This window comes from Oncorhynchus keta, chromosome 17 (assembly GCF_023373465.1).
Source record: "Oncorhynchus keta strain PuntledgeMale-10-30-2019 chromosome 17, Oket_V2, whole genome shotgun sequence".
Taxonomy (NCBI): Eukaryota; Metazoa; Chordata; class Actinopteri; order Salmoniformes; family Salmonidae; genus Oncorhynchus; species Oncorhynchus keta.
In genome coordinates, this window is record NC_068437.1 from 55,709,867 (window position 1) to 55,728,639 (window position 18,773).

General features: G+C 42.4%; 1 protein-coding gene across 1 annotated transcript in view; it reads right to left on the reverse strand.

The window, feature by feature from the left end:
* The window catches only part of LOC118382694 (homeobox protein aristaless-like 4), a 61,510-nt gene extending 43,008 nt beyond the window's left edge, over positions 1 to 18,502 (reverse strand). The window contains exon 1 of the mRNA XM_052466683.1: positions 17,792 to 18,502. Coding sequence (XP_052322643.1) covers positions 17,792 to 18,146 — 355 coding nt within the window. The 5' untranslated portion in view covers positions 18,147 to 18,502. The remainder of the gene's footprint in view (positions 1 to 17,791) is intronic.
* Between the last annotated feature and the right edge of the window lie 271 nt (positions 18,503 to 18,773).

Sequence of the window (18,773 nt, forward strand, 5' to 3'; positions counted from 1 at the left end):
AGGCTTCCAGTTTGTCTCCCCAGTCCGGTGAGACCTGTTCTGGCTCCACGTACGAAGTCTCCAGTTTGTCTCCCCAGCCTGGTAAGCCCTGTGGCAGCTCCACACACCAGGCTTCCAGTACGTCTCCTCAGTCCAGTGAGACCTGTTCCGGCTCCACGTACGAAGTCTCCAGTGATGATCCAGGGCACGGATCCTCCAGCGACGGTCCCCAGTCCGTAGCCTGCAGCGAGGGTCCCTAGTCCGGAGCCTGCAGCGAGGGTCCCCAGTCCGGAGCCTCCAGCGACGGTCCCCAGTCCGGAGCCTACAGCGACGGTCCCCAGTCCGGAGCCTACAGCGACGGTCCCCAGTCCGGAGCCTCCAGCGACGGTCCCCAGTCCAGGAGCCTCCAGCGACGGTCCCCAGTCCGGGAGCCTCCAGCGACGGTCCCCAGTCCAGAGCCTCCAGCGACGGTCCCCAGTCCAGGAGCCTCCAGCGACGGTCCCCAGTCCAGAGCCTACAGCGACGGTCCCCAGTCCAGAGCCTCCAGCGACGGTCCCCAGTCCAGGAGCCTCCAGCGACGGTCCGGAGCCTGCAGCGACGATCCCCAGTCCGGAGCCTACAGCGACGGTCCCCAGTCCGGAGCCTCCAGCGTGAATTCCCAGTCCAGAGCCTCCGACGTTGATCCACGGTCTGGAGTTTCCGGCAACGATCCACGATCCGGTTCCACGGAAGCGGAGGGATCAGCGTGCAGAGCGGGGGCTACGTCCCGAACCGGAGCCATCCCCGAGGATAGATGCCCACCCGGACCCTCCCCTATAGAGTCAGGTTTTGCGGACGGAGTCCGCACCTTTGGGGGGGGTACTGTCACTCCCTGACCTTAGAGAGACGTTTTATTTCTCTATTTGGTTAGGTCAGGGTGTGATTTGGGTGGGCTTCTATGTTTTCTATTTCTTAGTTTTTGGCCGAGTGTGGCACCTCCCTACTGTGTACAGGTGTCCCAAAGTTGAGAGTGAAAATGATGGCTAATCAGACCCTCGCTGCCAGCTTCAGAGCGAAGTGATATCCCATCATCTTGAGTTTGTGCAATTTCACACAAAAGAATGGCGAGCCGTGCCTAATTGTGATCCACCTGGGGGGCGTATTCAGCAGGATGCAACGTTGACTCTCAACAGGCAGACAGACAGACACATTCATTCATTCCTGGTCTGACTGAACTATATTGACTTAAATCAACGTAAAGACTAATCAAGAACAAACTGTGCATTGCCACTTTAGAATGAAGTCAGAGTAGAATGAAGTCAGAGTAGAATGAAGTCAGAGTAGAATGAAGTCAGAGTAGAATGAAGTCAGAGTAGAGAAAAAGGGTTGATGGTACTATGACTCATTAAAAACAGTATCTCTCTCTTTTTAAAAGCCTCCCCTCTTTAGCGTTTGGTCATTCCCCAGGTAGCTAATTTATAGTGTTTATTTTATGTGCCTTCAGTTGACCCTTCCCATCTCATCCTATAAAGAGGGCACCCTGCCGCTTTACGGACACTTAAATTACACTTTGATGTTTTCTCTCTGTTTCTGACTGGGATGAAACGTCGACCCCGGTAAATGTCTGACCTTCGCTAAATCAAGAAGCCTGCTGCTTATCACAGATAAACCTTCACAGATAAACCTTCACAGATAAACCTTCACAGATAAACCTTCACAGATAAACCTTCGCAGACAAACCTTCACAGACAAACTTTCACAGATAAACCTTCACAGATAAACCTTCACAGACAAACCTTCACAGATAAACCTTCACAGATAAACCTTCACAGATAAACCTTCACAAAAAAGGGGAACGATATTCTATGTGAACGGTGGTTTACGTGAATGATATTCTACGTGTGTATGCAGATTACTTTTTGAATGAGAATTATTGAGACCTAAGAACCTCCCCCCACGCCATCCCCCACAATACTCACACACACACTCTCGCTCGCACACACACACACACACACACAATCTCGCTCGCACACACGTTTCTGTCTATGCACAACATTTGGAGCCAATGCAATGGAATCTTGGCTACTCATTCAGAGAAAAGTGTCATGGCTGTGTTCGCCAAGACAGCAGGGAGCAAACACAGACAGAGACAGAGACAGAGAGACAGACAGAGACACAGACAGAGACACAGACACAGACACAGACAGAGACAGAGACACAGACACAGACAGAGACAGAGACAGAGACAGAGAGACATGGACAGAGACACAGACACAGACAGAGACAGAGACACAGAGACATGGACAGAGACAGAGACAGAGACAGAGACAGAGACAGAGACACAGACACAGACACAGACACAGACACAGACACAGACACAGACACAGACACAGAGACATGGACAGAGTCACAGACACAGACACAGACAGAGACACAGAGACATGGACAGAGACACAGACACAGACAGAGACAGAGACACAGAGACATGGACAGAGACAGAGACAGAGACAGAGACAGAGACACAGACACAGACACAGACACAGACAGAGACAGAGACACAGAGAGAGAGACACAGACACAGACAGAGACACAGACACAGACAGAGACAGAGACACAGAGAGAGAGAGAGAGAGACAGACACAGACAGAGACAGAGACAGAGACACAGAGAAACAGAGACACAGACAGAGACAGAGACAGAGACACAGACACAGACACAGACACAGACAGAGACAGAGACACAGACACAGACACAGACAGAGACACAGAGAGAGAGAGACACAGACACAGACAGAGACACAGACACAGACAGAGACACAGAGAGAGAGACACAGACACAGACAGAGACAGAGACAGAGACACGGAGAGAGAGACACAGACACAGACACAGACACAGACAGAAACCGAGACAGAGAGACAGAGACACAGAGAGAGAGACACAGACAGAGACAGAGACACAGACACAGACACAGAGACAGAGACAGAGACACAGACACAGACACAGACACAGACAGAGAGAGAGACACAGACAGAGACACAGACAGAGAGACAGAGATAGAGAGACAGAGATAGAGAGACAGAGACAGAGAAACAGAGACAAAGACAGAGAGACAGAGAGAGAGAGAGAGAGAGAGAGAGAGAGAGAGAGAGAGAGAGAGAGAGAGAGAGAGAGAGAGAGAGAGAGAGAGAGAGAGAGAGAGAGAGAGAGAGAGAGAGAGACAGAGAGACAGAGACAGAGACAGAGACAGACAGAGACAGACAGAGACAGAGACAGAGACAGAGACAGAGACAGACACAGAGACTGAGACTGAGACTGAGACTGAGACAGAGACAGAGACAGAGACAGAGACAGAGACAGAGACAGAGACAGAGACAGAGACAGAGACAGAGACAGAGACAGAGACAGAGACAGAGACAGAGACAGACAGACAGAGAGAGAGAGAGAGACAGAGAGAGAGAGAGAGAGAGAGAGACACAGAGACACAGAGAGAGAGACAAAGACACAGACAGAGACAGAGAGACAGAGACAGAGACAGAGACAGAGACAGACAGAGACAGACAGAGACAGACAGAGAGAGACCGGGGATATTTCACTTTTGTATATTATCTACTTCACTTGCTTTGGCATATATTTCCCTTGCCAATAAAGCTCATTGAATTGAATTCAATTGAGAGAGAGAGCTCAGCAGGCAGAAATACTGGGAATAGAATAGATGTTTGTGGTGAGTCAGGAATACCGGGGATACTGTTTGTAGGTGAGTCAGGAATACCGGGGATACTGTTTGTAGGTGAGTCAGGAATACCGGGGATACTGTTTGTAGGTGAGTCAGGAATACCGGGGATACTGTTTGTAGGTGAGTCAGGAATACCGGGGATACTGTTTGTGGGTGAGTCAGGAATACCGGGGATACTGTTTGTAGGTGAGTCAGGAATACCGGGGATACTGTTTGTGGGTGAGTCAGGAATACAGGGGATACTGTTTGTAGGTGAGTCAGGAATACCGGGGATACTGTTTGTAGGTGAGTCAGGAATACCGGGGATACTGTTTGTAGGTGAGTCAGGAATACCGGGGATACTGTTTGTAGGTGAGTACCATGACATACACTTGACAGCATGTGAGCTACTTTCTCTCAAGTGGGAATTCGATTTTCACATGTGAAAAATCTAATTACCATTTTTATTTTTATTTTTTTGTAAGGGAAGTAATTAAATGGTATGGGGTTTTATTAAGGGATGAGGAATGCTGTTCACATTAAATAGTGCAATAAATCATGACAATATGATTACATGATCACTAAGTACAGACTTTCCTACAGAGCATTTGAAACATTTTGTTACGTTACAGCCTTATTCTAAAATGGATTCAATTGTTTTTATCCCTTATCAATCTACACACAACCCCACAAAGTAAAATCCGTTTTTTAGAAGATTTTGCAAATGTTTAAAAATACATTTACATAAGTATTCAGACCCTTTACTCAGTACTTTGTTGAAGAACCTTTGGCAGTGATTACAGCCTTGAGTCTTCATGTGTATGACACTACAAGCTTGGCACACCTGTATTTGGGGAGTTTCTCCCATTCTTCTCTGCAGATCCTCTCAAGCTCTGTCAGGTTGGATGGGGAGTGTCGCTGCACAGCTATTTTCAGATCTCTCAAGAGATGTTTGATCGATCGGGTTCTAGTCCGGGGTCTGGTTGGGCCACTCAAGGACATTCAGAGACTTGTCCCAAAGCCACTCCGGCGTTGTCTTGGCTGTGTGCTTAGGGTCGTTGTCCTGTTGGAAGGTGAACCATCGCCCCAGTCTGAGGTCCTGATCGCTCTGGAGCAGGTTTTCATCAAGGATCTATTCGGTGTCCTGTGTGAATTTAAGCATGCTCTCTCTAGGACCATGCCTCAGGACTACCTGACATGACGACTCCTTGCTGTTCCCAGTCCACCTGTCCGTGCTGCTGCTCCAGTTTCAACTGTTCTGCCTTACTATTATTCGACCATGCTGGTCATTTATGAACATTTGAACATCTTGGCCATGTTCTGTTATAATCTCTACCCGGCACAGCCAGAAGAGGACTGGCCACCCCACATAGCCTGGTTCCTCTCTAGGTTTCTTCCTAGGTTTTGGCCTTTCTAGGGAGTTTTTCCTAGCCACCGTGCTTCTACACCTGCATTGCTTGCTGTTTGGGGTTTTAGGCTGGGTTTCTGTACAGCACTTTGAGATATCAGCTGATGTACGAAGGGCTTTATAAATACATTTGATTTGATTTGATCTCTCTGTGCTTTGCTCTTTTCATCTTCCCCTCGATTCTGACTAGTCTCCCAGTCCCTGCCACTAAAAAACATCCCCACAGAGAATCTTGTTTCTCATGGTGTGAGTCCTTTAGGTGGCTTTTGGCAAACTCCAAGTGGTCTGTCATGTGTCATTTACTGAGGAGTGGATTCTGTCTGGCCACTCTACCATAAAGGCCTGATTGGCGAAGTGCTGCAGAGATGGTTGTCTTTCTGGAAGGTTATCCTATCTCCACAGAAGAACTCTGGAGCTCTGTCAGAGTGACCATCGGGTTCTTGGTCACTTCCCTGACCAAGGCCCTTCTCCTCCGATTGCTCAGTTTGGCTGGGCGGCCAGCTCTAGGAAGAGTCTTGGTGGTTCCAAACTTCTTCCAATAAAAATGGATAAGAATAGGATGGAGGCCACTGCGTTCTTGGGGACCTTCCCAGATCTGTACCTCGACAAAATCCTGTATCGGAGCTCTACGAACAATTCCTTTGACCTCATTGCTTGTTTTTTTTTGCTCTGACATGCACTGTCAACTGTGGGATCCTTATATAGACAAGTGTGTGACTTTCCAAATCATGTCCAATCAATTGAATTTACCACAGGTGGACTCCAATCAAGTTGTGGAAACATTTCTTAGGATGATCAATGGAAACAGGATACACCTGACCTCATTTTTGAGTCTCATAGCAAAGGGTCTGAGTACTTATAGTACCAGTCAAAAGTTTAGACACACCAGGGTTTTTCTTTATTTTTACTATTTTCTACATTTTAGAATAAAATTAAAATAAAAACTATGAAATAACACATATGGTTGGGCTGGGCGATATGACGATATATATCGTGTGACGATAGAAAAGCGTCTATCGTTTTCATATTATGCTCTATCGTTTATTTAGTTGTGTCGCAAATCACACTCTTTACGGCAATATGTTTTGTCGTTTTGGAATGTCGCTTTTGCCTGCCGTGTGAAATAAAAAAATGCAACACAAACAAACATGGAGGAGAGTGAACGTGACACGGAGCACGGAGACACGGAGCACGGAGACACGGAGACACGGAGCACGGAGACACGGAGCACGGAGACACGGAGCACGGAGACACGGAGCACGGAGACACGGAGCACGGAGACACGGAGCACGGAGACACGGAGCACGGAGACACGGAGCTCCTACCTAAAAGACTTTGGTCGCATGGACGTGGTTTGGGTGTGAAAAGTCTGACATGGACCAAAATCCGTCCTCTACAAAATATCGCCGGCCGGTCCCGACAACAGGCTCAAACACCACTAACCTCTTGTACCACCTACGAAGGAATCATGTGAAACAGGCCGGTCCAGACAACAGGCTCAAACACCACTAACCTCTTGTACCACCTACGAAGGAATCATGTGAAACAGGCCGGTCCAGACAACAGGCTCAAACACCACTAACCTCTTGTACCACCTACGAAGGAATCATGTGAAACAGGCCGGTCCAGACAACAGGCTCAAACACCACTAACCTCTTGTACCACCTACGAAGGAATCATGTGAAACAGGCCGGTCCAGACAACAGGCTCAAACACCACTAACCTCTTGTACCACCTACGAAGGAATCATGTGAAACAGTACAGAGAGAGTCTACGGATGAGACCCCAAAACAGTACAGTCGAGTGCTCAAAACAAACCCCCGACTCTGACGTGGCAAGAGGCTTTTGCCCGCGGCACAGCATATGGCAAAGAACCACGAAGATGGAAGGAGAGAACAGCTGCCGTTACAACTAACATCTGCAAAGACATGGCCTCAATTTACACCGTCGAGAATCAAGGGTTTCGTGAGTTGGTGCAAATGGTACCAAATGCAAACTGATATGTGGCACGTATTAAAAAACAGGCAAGCCCCTAAAAATATATATTATATATTTATATCTATATTTATTTTGTTTGCAACTATAGTTGAAGTGTTTTCTATTTACCTTTTTAGATGTTCATAAATTCATATTTGTTTTTACATTTGAAGTCGGAAGTTTACATACACTTAGGTTGGAGTCATTAAAACTCGTTTTTCAACCACTCCACCAATTTCTCGTTAACAAACTATAGTTTTGGCAAGTCTGTTAGGACATGTACTTTGTGCACGACACAAGTAATTTTTCCAACAATTGTTTACAGACAGATTATTTAACTTATAATTCACTGTATAACAATTCCAGTGGGTCAGAAGTTTACATACACTAATTTGACTGTGCCTTTAAACTGCTTGGAAAATTCCAGAATATTATGTCATGGCTTTAGAAGCTTCTGATAGGCTAATTGACATAATTTGAGGCAATTGGAGGTGTACCTGTGGATGTATTTCAAGGCCTACCTTCAAACTCAGTGCCTCAAGACCTCAGAAAACAGTTGTAGACCTCCACATGTCTGGATCATCCTTGGGAGCAATTTCCAAACACCTGAAGGAACCACATTCATCTGTACAAACAATAATTGTATGCAAGTATAAACACCATGGGACCACGCAGCCGTCATACCGCTCAGGAAGGTGATGCTTTCTGTCTCCTAGAGATGAACGTACTTTGGTGCGAAAAGTGCAAATCAATCCCAGAACAACTGCAAATCATCTTCCCTGGGAAGCTTGTGGAAGCCTACCTGAAACATTTGACCCAAGTTAAACAATTTAAACGTAACCACATTTTTTTATTTATTTAACTAGGCAAGTCAGTTAAGAACAAATTCTTATTTTCAATGATGACCTAGGAACAGTGGGTTAACTGCCTGTTCAGGGGCAGAACAACAGATTTGTACCTTGTCAGCTCAGGGGTTTGAACTTGCAACTTTCCAGTTACTGGTCCAACACTCTAACCACTAGGCTAACCTGCCTCCCCAAATACTAATTGAGTGTATGTAAACTTCTGACCCACTTGATGAAAAAAATAAAAGCTGAAATAAATCATTGTCTCTACTATTATTCTGACATTTCCCATTCTTAAATTAAAGTTGTGATCCTAACTGACCTAAAACAGGGAATTTTTACTGGGATTAAATGTCAAGAATTGTGAAACACTGAGTTTAAATGTATTTGGCGAAGGTGTATGTAAACTTCTGACTCCAACTGTATTTTGTTACATGCTTAATTGAAAATTTGCACAAAGGTTCTAAATAAAAGGAGAAATAATCAAATAAGAGACCTTGTATTTGTTGAGTATAATTCAAAATGTAATAAGAAATAAGCCTTTACATGTGATTATTTTATATAAACTATTTATTCATAGAATTTACAGAACATGTGCAATATCGTGATATGTATCGTTAAGCGGGATATGAAAGTACCTATATCGTGATATGAGATTTCGGCCATATCGCTCAGCCCTATCATGTCCTTCTGTAGCTCAGTTCGTAGAGCATGGCGCTTGTAACGCCAGTGTAGTGGGTTCGATTCCCGGGACCACCCATATGTAGAATGTATGCACACATGACTGTAAGTCGCTTTGGATAAAAGCGTCTGCTAAATGGCATATATTATTATTATTATATCATGTAGTAACCCAAAAAAGTGTTAAACAAATAAAAAATATATTTTATATTTGAGAATCTTCAAAGTTGCCACCCTTTGTCTTGATGACAGCCTTGCACACTCTTCTGTACATGTAAATACATGATGGGATGCATAGACATGATGGACAGTATGTGGATAGAATATGTAGTATATCTGAAGAATACATTTATAGAATAGCATACGTACAGCAATAGTTAAATAGGATTGGCCTTGACTATAATACAGTATTTACAAATAAAGTGGGTAAAACAGCATCTAAACCTTAAAGGGACCAGTGTTCCATTATTAAAGTGACCAGTGTTCCATTATTAAAGTGACCAGTGTTCCATTATTAAAGTGACCAGTGTTCCATTATTAAAGTGACCAGTGTTCCATTATTAAAGGGACCAGTGTTCCATTATTAAAGTGACCAGTGTTCCATTATTAAAGTGACCAGTGTTCCATTATTAAAGTGACCAGTGTTCCATTATTAAAGTGACCAGTGTTCCATTATTAAAGGGACCAGTGTTCCATTATTAAAGTGACCAGTGTTCCATTATTAAAGTGACCAGTGTTCCATTATTAAAGGGACCAGTGTTCCATTATTAAAGTGACCAGTGTTCCATTATTAAAGTGACCAGTGTTCCATTATTAAAGTGACCAGTGTTCCATTATTAAAGTGACTAGTGTTCCATTATTAAAGGGACCAGTGTTCCATTATTAAAGGGACCAGTGTTCCATTATTAAAGGGACCAGTGTTCCATTATTAAAGTGACTAGTGTTCCATTATTAAAGGGACCAGTGTTCCATTATTAAAGTGACCAGTGTTCCATTATTAAAGTGACCAGTGTTCCATTATTAAAGTGACCAGTGTTCCATTATTAAAGTGACCAGTGTTCCATTATTAAAGGGACCAGTGTTCCATTATTAAAGTGACCAGTGTTCCATTATTAAAGTGACCAGTGTTCCATTATTAAAGGGACCAGTGTTCCATTGTTAAAGTGACCAGTGTTCCATTATTAAAGTGACCAGTGTTCCATTATTAAAGTGACCAGTGTTCCATTATTAAAGTGACTAGTGTTCCATTATTAAAGGGACCAGTGTTCCATTATTAAAGGGACCAGTGTTCCATTATTAAAGTGACCAGTGTTCCATTATTAAAGGGACCAGTGTTCCATTATTAAAGGGACTAGTGTTCCATTATTAAAGGGACCAGTGTTCCATTATTAAAGTGACCAGTGTTCCATTATTAAAGTGACCAGTGTTCCATTATTAAAGGGACCAGTGTTCCATTATTAAAGGGACCAGTGTTCCATTATTAAAGGGACCAGTGTTCCATTATTAAAGTGACCAGTGTTCCATTATTAAAGTGACCAGTGTTCCATTATTAAAGTGACCAGTGTTCCATTATTAAAGTGACCAGTGTTCCATTATTAAAGGGACCAGTGTTCCATTATTAAAGTGACCAGTGTTCCATTATTAAAGGGACCAGTGTTCCATTATTAAAGGGACCAGTGTTCCATTATTAAAGGGACCAGTGTTCCATTATTAAAGGGACCAGTGTTCCATTATTAAAGTGACCAGTGTTCCATTATTAAAGTGACCAGTGTTCCATTATTAAAGTGACCAGTGTTCCATTATTAAAGGGACCAGTGTTCCATTATTAAAGGGACCAGTGTTCCATTATTAAAGTGACCAGTGTTCCATTATTAAAGTGACCAGTGTTCCATTATTAAAGTGAACAGTGTTCCATTATTAAAGTGACCAGTGTTCCATTATTAAAGTGACCAGTGTTCCATTATTAAAGTGACCAGTGTTCCATTATTAAAGGGACCAGTGTTCCATTATTAAAGTGACCAGTGTTCCATTATTAAAGTGACCAGTGTTCCATTATTAAAGTGACCAGTGTTCCATTATTAAAGTGACCAGTGTTCCATTATTAAAGTGACCAGTGTTCCATTATTAAAGGGACCAGTGTTCTATTATTAAAGTGACCAGTGTTCCATTATTAAAGGGACCAGTGTTCCATTATTAAAGTGACTAGTGTTCCATTATTAAAGGGACCAGTGTTCCATTATTAAAGTGACCAGTGTTCCATTATTAATGTGACCAGTGTTCCATTATTAAAGTGACCAGTGTTCCATTATTAAAGTGACCAGTGTTCCATTATTAAAGTGACCAGTGTTCCATTATTAAAGTGACCAGTGTTCCATTATTAAAGGGACCAGTGTTCTATTATTAAAGTGACCAGTGTTCCATTATTAAAGGGACCAGTGTTCCATTATTAAAGGGACTAGTGTTCCATTATTAAAGGGACCAGTGTTCCATTATTAAAGTGACCAGTGTTCCATTATTAAAGTGACCAGTGTTCCATTATTAAAGTGACCAGTGTTCCATTATTAATGGGACTAGTGTTCCATTATTAAAGTGACCAGTGTTCCATTATTAAAGTGACTAGTGTTCCATTATTAAAGGGACCAAAGTTCCATTATTAAAGTGACCAGTGTTCCATTATTAAAGTGACTAGTGTTCCATTATTAAAGGGACCAAAGTTCCATTATTAAAGTGACCAGTATTCCATTATTAAAGTGACCAGTGTTCCATTATTAAAACGACCAGTGTTCCATTATTATGTTCCATTATTAAATTGACGAGGGTCCCATGACTATGTACTATGTGCATTTGTCATAAACACTGTCCATAGTTTGTTTCTATTGGACATAATTTTGGCACAAATATATTCCCATGCAGACACTTACTCTCAGTACTATCAATCCAATGTGTTCGCTATCAGCGATATCACTTCCTGGTTCTTCTAACACATATTCACATTGTCCAACTCTGGCAGGAGGCCATCACAACACAGCCAGGAGATTTTATATTATTTTACTGCTGAGAAACACATCTCCACTCTATGACAACATCTTTGGTGTGTCCTCCAAGTCGTAGTGGTGCAGTATGTATTGAAGAAAACATGAATCTGTGGTGAATTCTACCGTCTCATAATATTTAAAACAAGATCAATAAGATTAGTCAAAATCTTACATCTAAAACCTCCACTTCAAGTCATTTTTTTTCATAATGTGTTTTATTACCATATAAATGGTCTCTTGGTCAGGACATTGAGTCCCTGAACACAAGGCATGGTTTATCATCAGCATCACACAGTCAAACAGTGTGTAGTGTCGTCTTTTCCCACAGCCGTTGCCAGATCACATTGAGCGAGAGTCATGTCATTATGATGAGGAGATCAGCTCTCTGTTATCCAGATGTTTCACTTAGCCCTCAGTTGATCTCAGATGCAGTGTTCACAACTAGCTAACTAGCTTGTTACCGAAAGTATCTTCTGAAGACGCATAATGTCAATAAATCCTGAAACAAAATAGAGGACATGACATGTGAGTATATTTCTTCACCTTTCTCCAGATATGGCTGAAAACTACAACATTATCCCACATCAAAGGACTGCAACAACCTCAGAGACCCATGATGCAAGACGATATGTGAATGTAAACATTCGCCCTATTCACGTATGCCTGCCAGTGGCGACGTGACGCCCCCAAGACACAAACACACACACACACACACACACACACACTCACACACCGTTCTCCCTAAATCACTCAAAACGGCGCTCCAAAACTCGAAACCCATTTCTGACGTTTGGTTTATTTACTTGGGGGCATTGGTGAAACGGGGTTACGTACACCAGTCCCACTCTGTCATCTCACGGTCCATCTGACAGACTCTGTGGCTTTGGAGGGACCTTGTTGTGGAGTCTCAAATAATAACTATAGAAGTCATTTACAGCCAGCATTCCAAATGGCACCCTATTCCCTATATAGTACCCTACTTTAGACCAGAGCCCTATAGAACCCTATTCCCTATATATAGTGCACTACTTTAGACCAGAGTCCTATAGAACCATCTATTCCCTATATAGTACCCTATTTAGGGTTCACTGGTCAAAAGTAGTGCACTGTATAGGGAATAGGGTGCCATTTGGGACACACAAATACACATCTGGCTTGCATTAATGGGGGTAGCTAACTCTCCTGCAGTGCTGTGTGGCTGGGTACGGCCTGGTCCACATTCCTTCAGACTCCTGCTCTGTTGGCACGTCATCAGCTCCACCAGTGGCTTGCTCTCAGTCATTGTTGTCTGTGGTCAGGTACAAGTTTATATAGGTTGAGGCTCACAGTCCCAAAGGTACAGACCATAGAGGTTTTCATCTATAGCTCCTATAACGTCCCGTGGTCCTGTTGTCCCATGCATTGCCTGAGATGCACTAGCCTTTAGCGTGTGTATACGACCAAAGCCTAAGGCCATATCTTTGGTAGTGTTACTCGTCGATCACACCGACAGCGTTGTTGCATTTTTGGTACAACAGAATTACATTCATTTCCAATGAAAACGCTGCGTTTGCCTTGCAGCATTGTGTTTGCATGAGGCAGTTGCAGTGCGTTCGGTGTGGTGCAGTTGTTGGATTTATCTAACATATGCGTCAAACTGTACGCGTGTAGACGGCTCGACAGAAATGGTCGCAGAAGGTGAATGTGGAACTTTTGTTGCACACATATCCAGGTGACGCCGCGTACTATTTTGGGTAAAAAAAACACTGTCGGTGTGTTCGAAGCGTTAGTTCCATTTTGCGCAAACGCTCTGTGGTGGTGAACGAGCCTCGTTAAATGATGATAATGCCTGGTGTAAAGACGAGCAATATAGTTGATTTGTTGTGGTCAGTGTCTAAGGAGAGGTAAATCGTTGTAAATATTCCCGAAATGTGTGAAAAGAGCAAAGCCAATGAACAGTGATAAAGACTTGTTAAATCAGAAAGTAGAACAGTACATTAAATGGCAACTGTGAAAAAAAAGGGTTATTTTTGCCGAAGCTGTCTGCCTGTGTTCCAAGGTAGGTGTGAATATAACGGGGATATACTGCACCTTCACTGCCAAGAAATCATGTTGTGTGTGTGTGTGTGTGTGTGTGTGTGTGTGTGTGTGTGTGTGTGTGTGTGTGTGTGTGTGTGTGTGTGTGTGTGTGTGTGTGTGTGTGTGTGTGTGTGTGTGTGTGTGTGTGTGTGTGTGTGTGTGTGTGTGTGTGTGTGTGTGTGTGTGTGTGTGTGTGTGTTGCAGACGTGTCATAATGAACTAAAAAAGGCATGCCCATTGTCCCCCAACACTAGAAAAGTACACCATACCATTCCCATGTCATTAATAATAAACCGTTGACGCGCATGTAGTTACGATACAACGAGGTTGTGCAATATCTCCTCCCGGTGAGTAGACTACCAAAACCCCACACATGATAACACAAGCCAGTTGATGCCTGAGGCTTTAGCTAACCTCCCAACACTATATCCTCCCCGAAGCTATCTATCTATCTGGCTGTAACATTTTATAGAATAACATTACAGAGCTCTCCTCGGGGAAACGTATTGTATTTAATGATCGTAGTTTAAACGGTTCGCTGTGTCATTGGACTTTGCCAGATGTTTTCGTTCGATGGAGGGGTACTCTAACCTTGGCTCTCACCTTGAGGAAATAAAACACACACACTATACACAGTGAGATAACGATTTCACTCGGTATAAAAAGGCCTGACTCCCATTGTTTGCAGTCACGGGAAAAACAGTTTACTTTTCGCTTTATGGGGTGTATTTTGGCATGGTTGTGTGCTGCCAGTTACGGCAGAAACTCGTTATAATACAATCTGATCCTCGGTTTTAGTTTTTGTACCCTAAGTCATGTTGACGCTTGTCATTTGGAATTCACGCTTTTATAAGTTATTGAATTTAGTTTGGAAATTAAATGCAAATTAAACCAAATTATTATTGTTATCATGCACTAGTTCCATTGGTAACGGCCTATAGTCCGCGCAGCAGTTATTGTTTTTAATTTACTTTTTATTTTAAATATTATTAAGATAAAAAATAGAGTTACATTTTGAGACAATAAATAAATAATTCCTGTGCAAATAGATCCACTAATAATAATAATAATGATAATAATGATCATAATAATGTGGCGCTAAAATGACATTATTATTAGGATGTTTTCTGCTTCTGTTTTTTTGTGTTTTAAAGGCTTTTCCTTTGTTAAAGTCACATTTAATCTAGATTTAATGATCGGGCTGTTCTTTCCCTTTAAAATCTCCCCTGCCTTGTAAAAGACACAGCCACTCCAAAGGTCGCGCATTGGATCAGCGACACAAACTGTGTCATTACATCTTTATAACAGTCGCTTTGAAATAGTTTAAATGCACGTTATTCTCTGGAACAAATATGTAAACGATGTGAGAGCATAATTATACCTTTATTCCCTTTCTTTGGGCTCTGTTTAAACACAAAACTAGATTATTTTAGTTTCAGTTTTGCTATATATATATATATGTGTGTGTGTTTTTTTTAACTTTATTAACAATGAAGTGCATCAATCCAGGAAATGATTGGCCTATATTGCATTCGCAAATCTTTGCCGTTTCGAACATGATTCACCTCTCTTGCCAAAGTCATTACGCTGTGCTGTTGTGCTAATTTACATTATCATTATGCCCTAATCCTCCGTTCACCGTCGAGTCGTCATGATATTACTACAATTAATCTTCTAAATTGCTATGAACTTGGAACCACAGTGTAACACGAAAGAGCGTCACGTTATTAAGTATGTTGTGGTTTACTTTGCGTCCTGCGGCCTTGGTGAAAGTCAAGCCGCGCGTCTTCAGCTGTCTATAGCTGTGCCATACAGTCAATCCGCGCGTCTTCAGCTGTCTATAGCTGTGCCATACAGTCAGTGAATTTAATAAGAATGCGGCGTACGAAACAAAGCATGTAAGTTTGGTTAATTTTGCCCCCACAAAAAAAAAATCAATGCCGTGCGCGAAAAGAGTTAGCACGAGTTTAGACTGTAGTTTATTTCAATCATTAGCCTGTAGGATTTTGACCTGATGGTTTTAGGACCTAAACGCAAGTGCCGAGATATTATTAAAATCATACTTCAAATCTGTGTCATTATAAAACACGATTTCTATTCTGCGGGTTTATGAAATGTTTGTTTCGTTAATATCTTATTCACCGAACTGGAGAAATGTCATGTTTTTGATATTGGGAAAACGAACTCTTTGCTCACTTTAAGGGAGCAAAAAGGTATCCTTTCCAAAAGACATCCACATCAGTTTACTATATATACCCTGTCAGGTTGCCCGTGTGTTCCTATTGTATCGTTAGATCTTATAAAGACAATGGTTTTAGATGGCAGGCCGTGATTTAGAAATGTGTGTCTAACCAAAGCCATAATGCATGCATATGCGTGTATGATTGTTTCAAATTAGGGTTAGGGTTAGGGTGTGTGTGTGTGTGTGTGTGTGTGTGTGTGTGTCTGTGTGTGTGTGTGTGTGTGTGTGTGTGTGTGTGTGTGTGTGTGTGTGTGTGTGTGTGTGTGTGTGTGTGTGTGTGTGTGTGTGTGTGTGTGTGTGTGTGTGTGTGTGTGTGTGTGTGTGTACGTGTACACGTTTTACTATACTTGGTAGTACCAGAAGTCCTCACAAGAATAGTAAACAAACTACATTTCAGAGAAGTGAGAACATTTTACCAGTCTACACTTATAATAACGATATTTTAGGCTTAGGGGTTAGATTTAGGGTTAGAACTAGGGTTAGGTTTTGGAGGTTAGGTTTAGGGCTAAGAGTTAGGGTTAGGTTTAGGTTTAGGGGTTAAGAGTTAGGGTTTGGTTTAGGGGTTAAGGTTAGAGTACAAATGAGGGTAAGAGTTAGTGTCAGGTTTTGGGTTTTGAATGGGAATCAAAAAGTCCTCCCAAGTATAGTAAGACATAGCTGTGTGTGTGTGTGTGTGTGTGTGTGTGTGTGTGTGTGTGTGTGTGTGTGTGTGTGTGTGTGTGTGTGTGTGTGTGTGTGTGTGTGTGTGTGTGTGTGTGTGTGTGTGTGTGTGTGTGTGTGTGTGTGTGTGTGTGTGTGTGTGAAGTCTATTCCTTAGGTGAGAAGTGGTGCAATATATCATCGAACCGTATAGTTTTTATTTTATTGCTTAAATGTCAAATTTCAGAGACTGGTCGGAGCCTCTACCCTATCCTCTACCCTATCCTCTACGCTATCCCTTATAGCTCATTCAAAATCTTAAAAAATAATCACAGTCTAATTAGCTCCCCTTACTTGTGTTGAACAAAAGTGACAGCGTGCTATAAGTTGGATAAGTTGGTCGCCTCATGTATGATGTTTGCTGATGTGTTAAGAAAGTATAGTGTAGATATTCAAACGTAAACTATTAGGCTACGCAGGTATGCTGTTGAGGTCAAGTCATCAAAATATCAACACAGACAACAAAAATAAAAATCATACAGAATTAGGCAAGCCTATGCCAGAATGAAATCGTTCAGCATTATTTGTCATGATTGTATTGAGCTCAATCAACAACGTGGTTTCATAAAATATCTATATGGTCATGTAGTTTCTAACAGATAGCATGCGTCTTCTTCTTCCTGGTAGATGGAGGATTTAAGGGATTTTATAAAATGCTGGGTTCGCTCTAACTAACTCCAGTTACACTCTGGCCTCATAAAATCTGCACATTTGTAACTGTTGTTATGGCCCCTTGCCCACACGGTTCCTGGTTGTTAGTTCAGTAACCTATCCATTGCTTTTTTTTGTCTGTTTGGGTGCCGATTGACAGACGATGGCCTCGCCGCCGAAACGTTTATTTTGCTTTCGTTGCCTCGCGAAATGAGATTTAAAAAATCACTTTTTATTTGAGTGGAACCTGTTACATATATGAATAGGATGTTTTAACCTGTTACAAATATGAATAGGATGTTTTAACCTGTTACAAATATGAATAGGATGTTTTAACCTGTACAAATATGAATAGGATGTTTGCATCTGTTACATACATGAATAGGATGTTTTAACCTGTACAAATATGAATAGGATGTTTGGATTTTAGTCAAGGCACCAGTTTTGAGCGCGTTTGTTTCAGGAACCTTTGAGATGTTGATTGTTCCCCAGGCGAACGGCGCTCCAGAACCGTTTGGAACTCACCATAGCAGGGGATGAGCGCGTCGTTGTGTCCTCCGCTTTCCTGGTGGAGTTTTTCGCCTTCCGGGGGTGTTTTGCAGGTCGGTCGTTGCATGAAGAGGTGGTATTTGTTGAAGTTGTTGCCCTCCTCTGTGCCGTCATCCAGTGACTGGCACTCCTGTTGGAAAGGACTCCGAGACTTCTCCTCGTAACCCTGTTGTCCTTTGGGTAGGAACGTTGGGCTGTATTTGGTTTCACTCGGTTGGAATATTCTGAAGGGATCCGATGGTTGTTGATCCCTACCGTGTGGCGAAGGCGTGTTATAATATGAATCCATGGATGTCATATCACAGTATGAAACGCACGTATCTGCGTTCATTCCTAAAAAATCACCCCCCAAAAAATGGAATTGAAAAAATCCAAACCGTTTGTTTCTTCGTTCTCCTTTAGCCCTTGCAGCAAGAACCCTTTCTCTCAAGCACTGGCGAACACACACACACACACACACACTCTCACACACACTGCCGCATCTGGGGTTGGTTATAAAACGAATTAGATTTTTTTTCCAGAGACTTGCAGAAGACTGAACAAATGAATGCAAAGAAAAACCCCTGAAGGTTTACCGGGGTAAGGAACCAAAATGCCGTTGCTTTACAGACGATGCCACTGCTGGTCTGCACACGACCCTAGTGAAAGTCAGCGCCAAACCAGCTCTGTTATTATTCAGACAACAGAGATGGAGATGGAAAATGGGAGGTCAAGCAAGAGGGACATTTTTTTTTCTTGTTTTCTTTGTAAACACGAGGGAGGCACAACACATGACATTCATTTGATTAGGAGTTAATAGGACTGCTTTGATAAATGCACATCTTGTGCACATGAGAGGTAATTGCTCTGAGTCAATTATATTTTTCCCCTTTTATTTAACCGGATATATATATATATAATATATATATATATATAAACTCAGCAAAAAAAAAAGAATTGTCCTCTCACTGTCAACTGC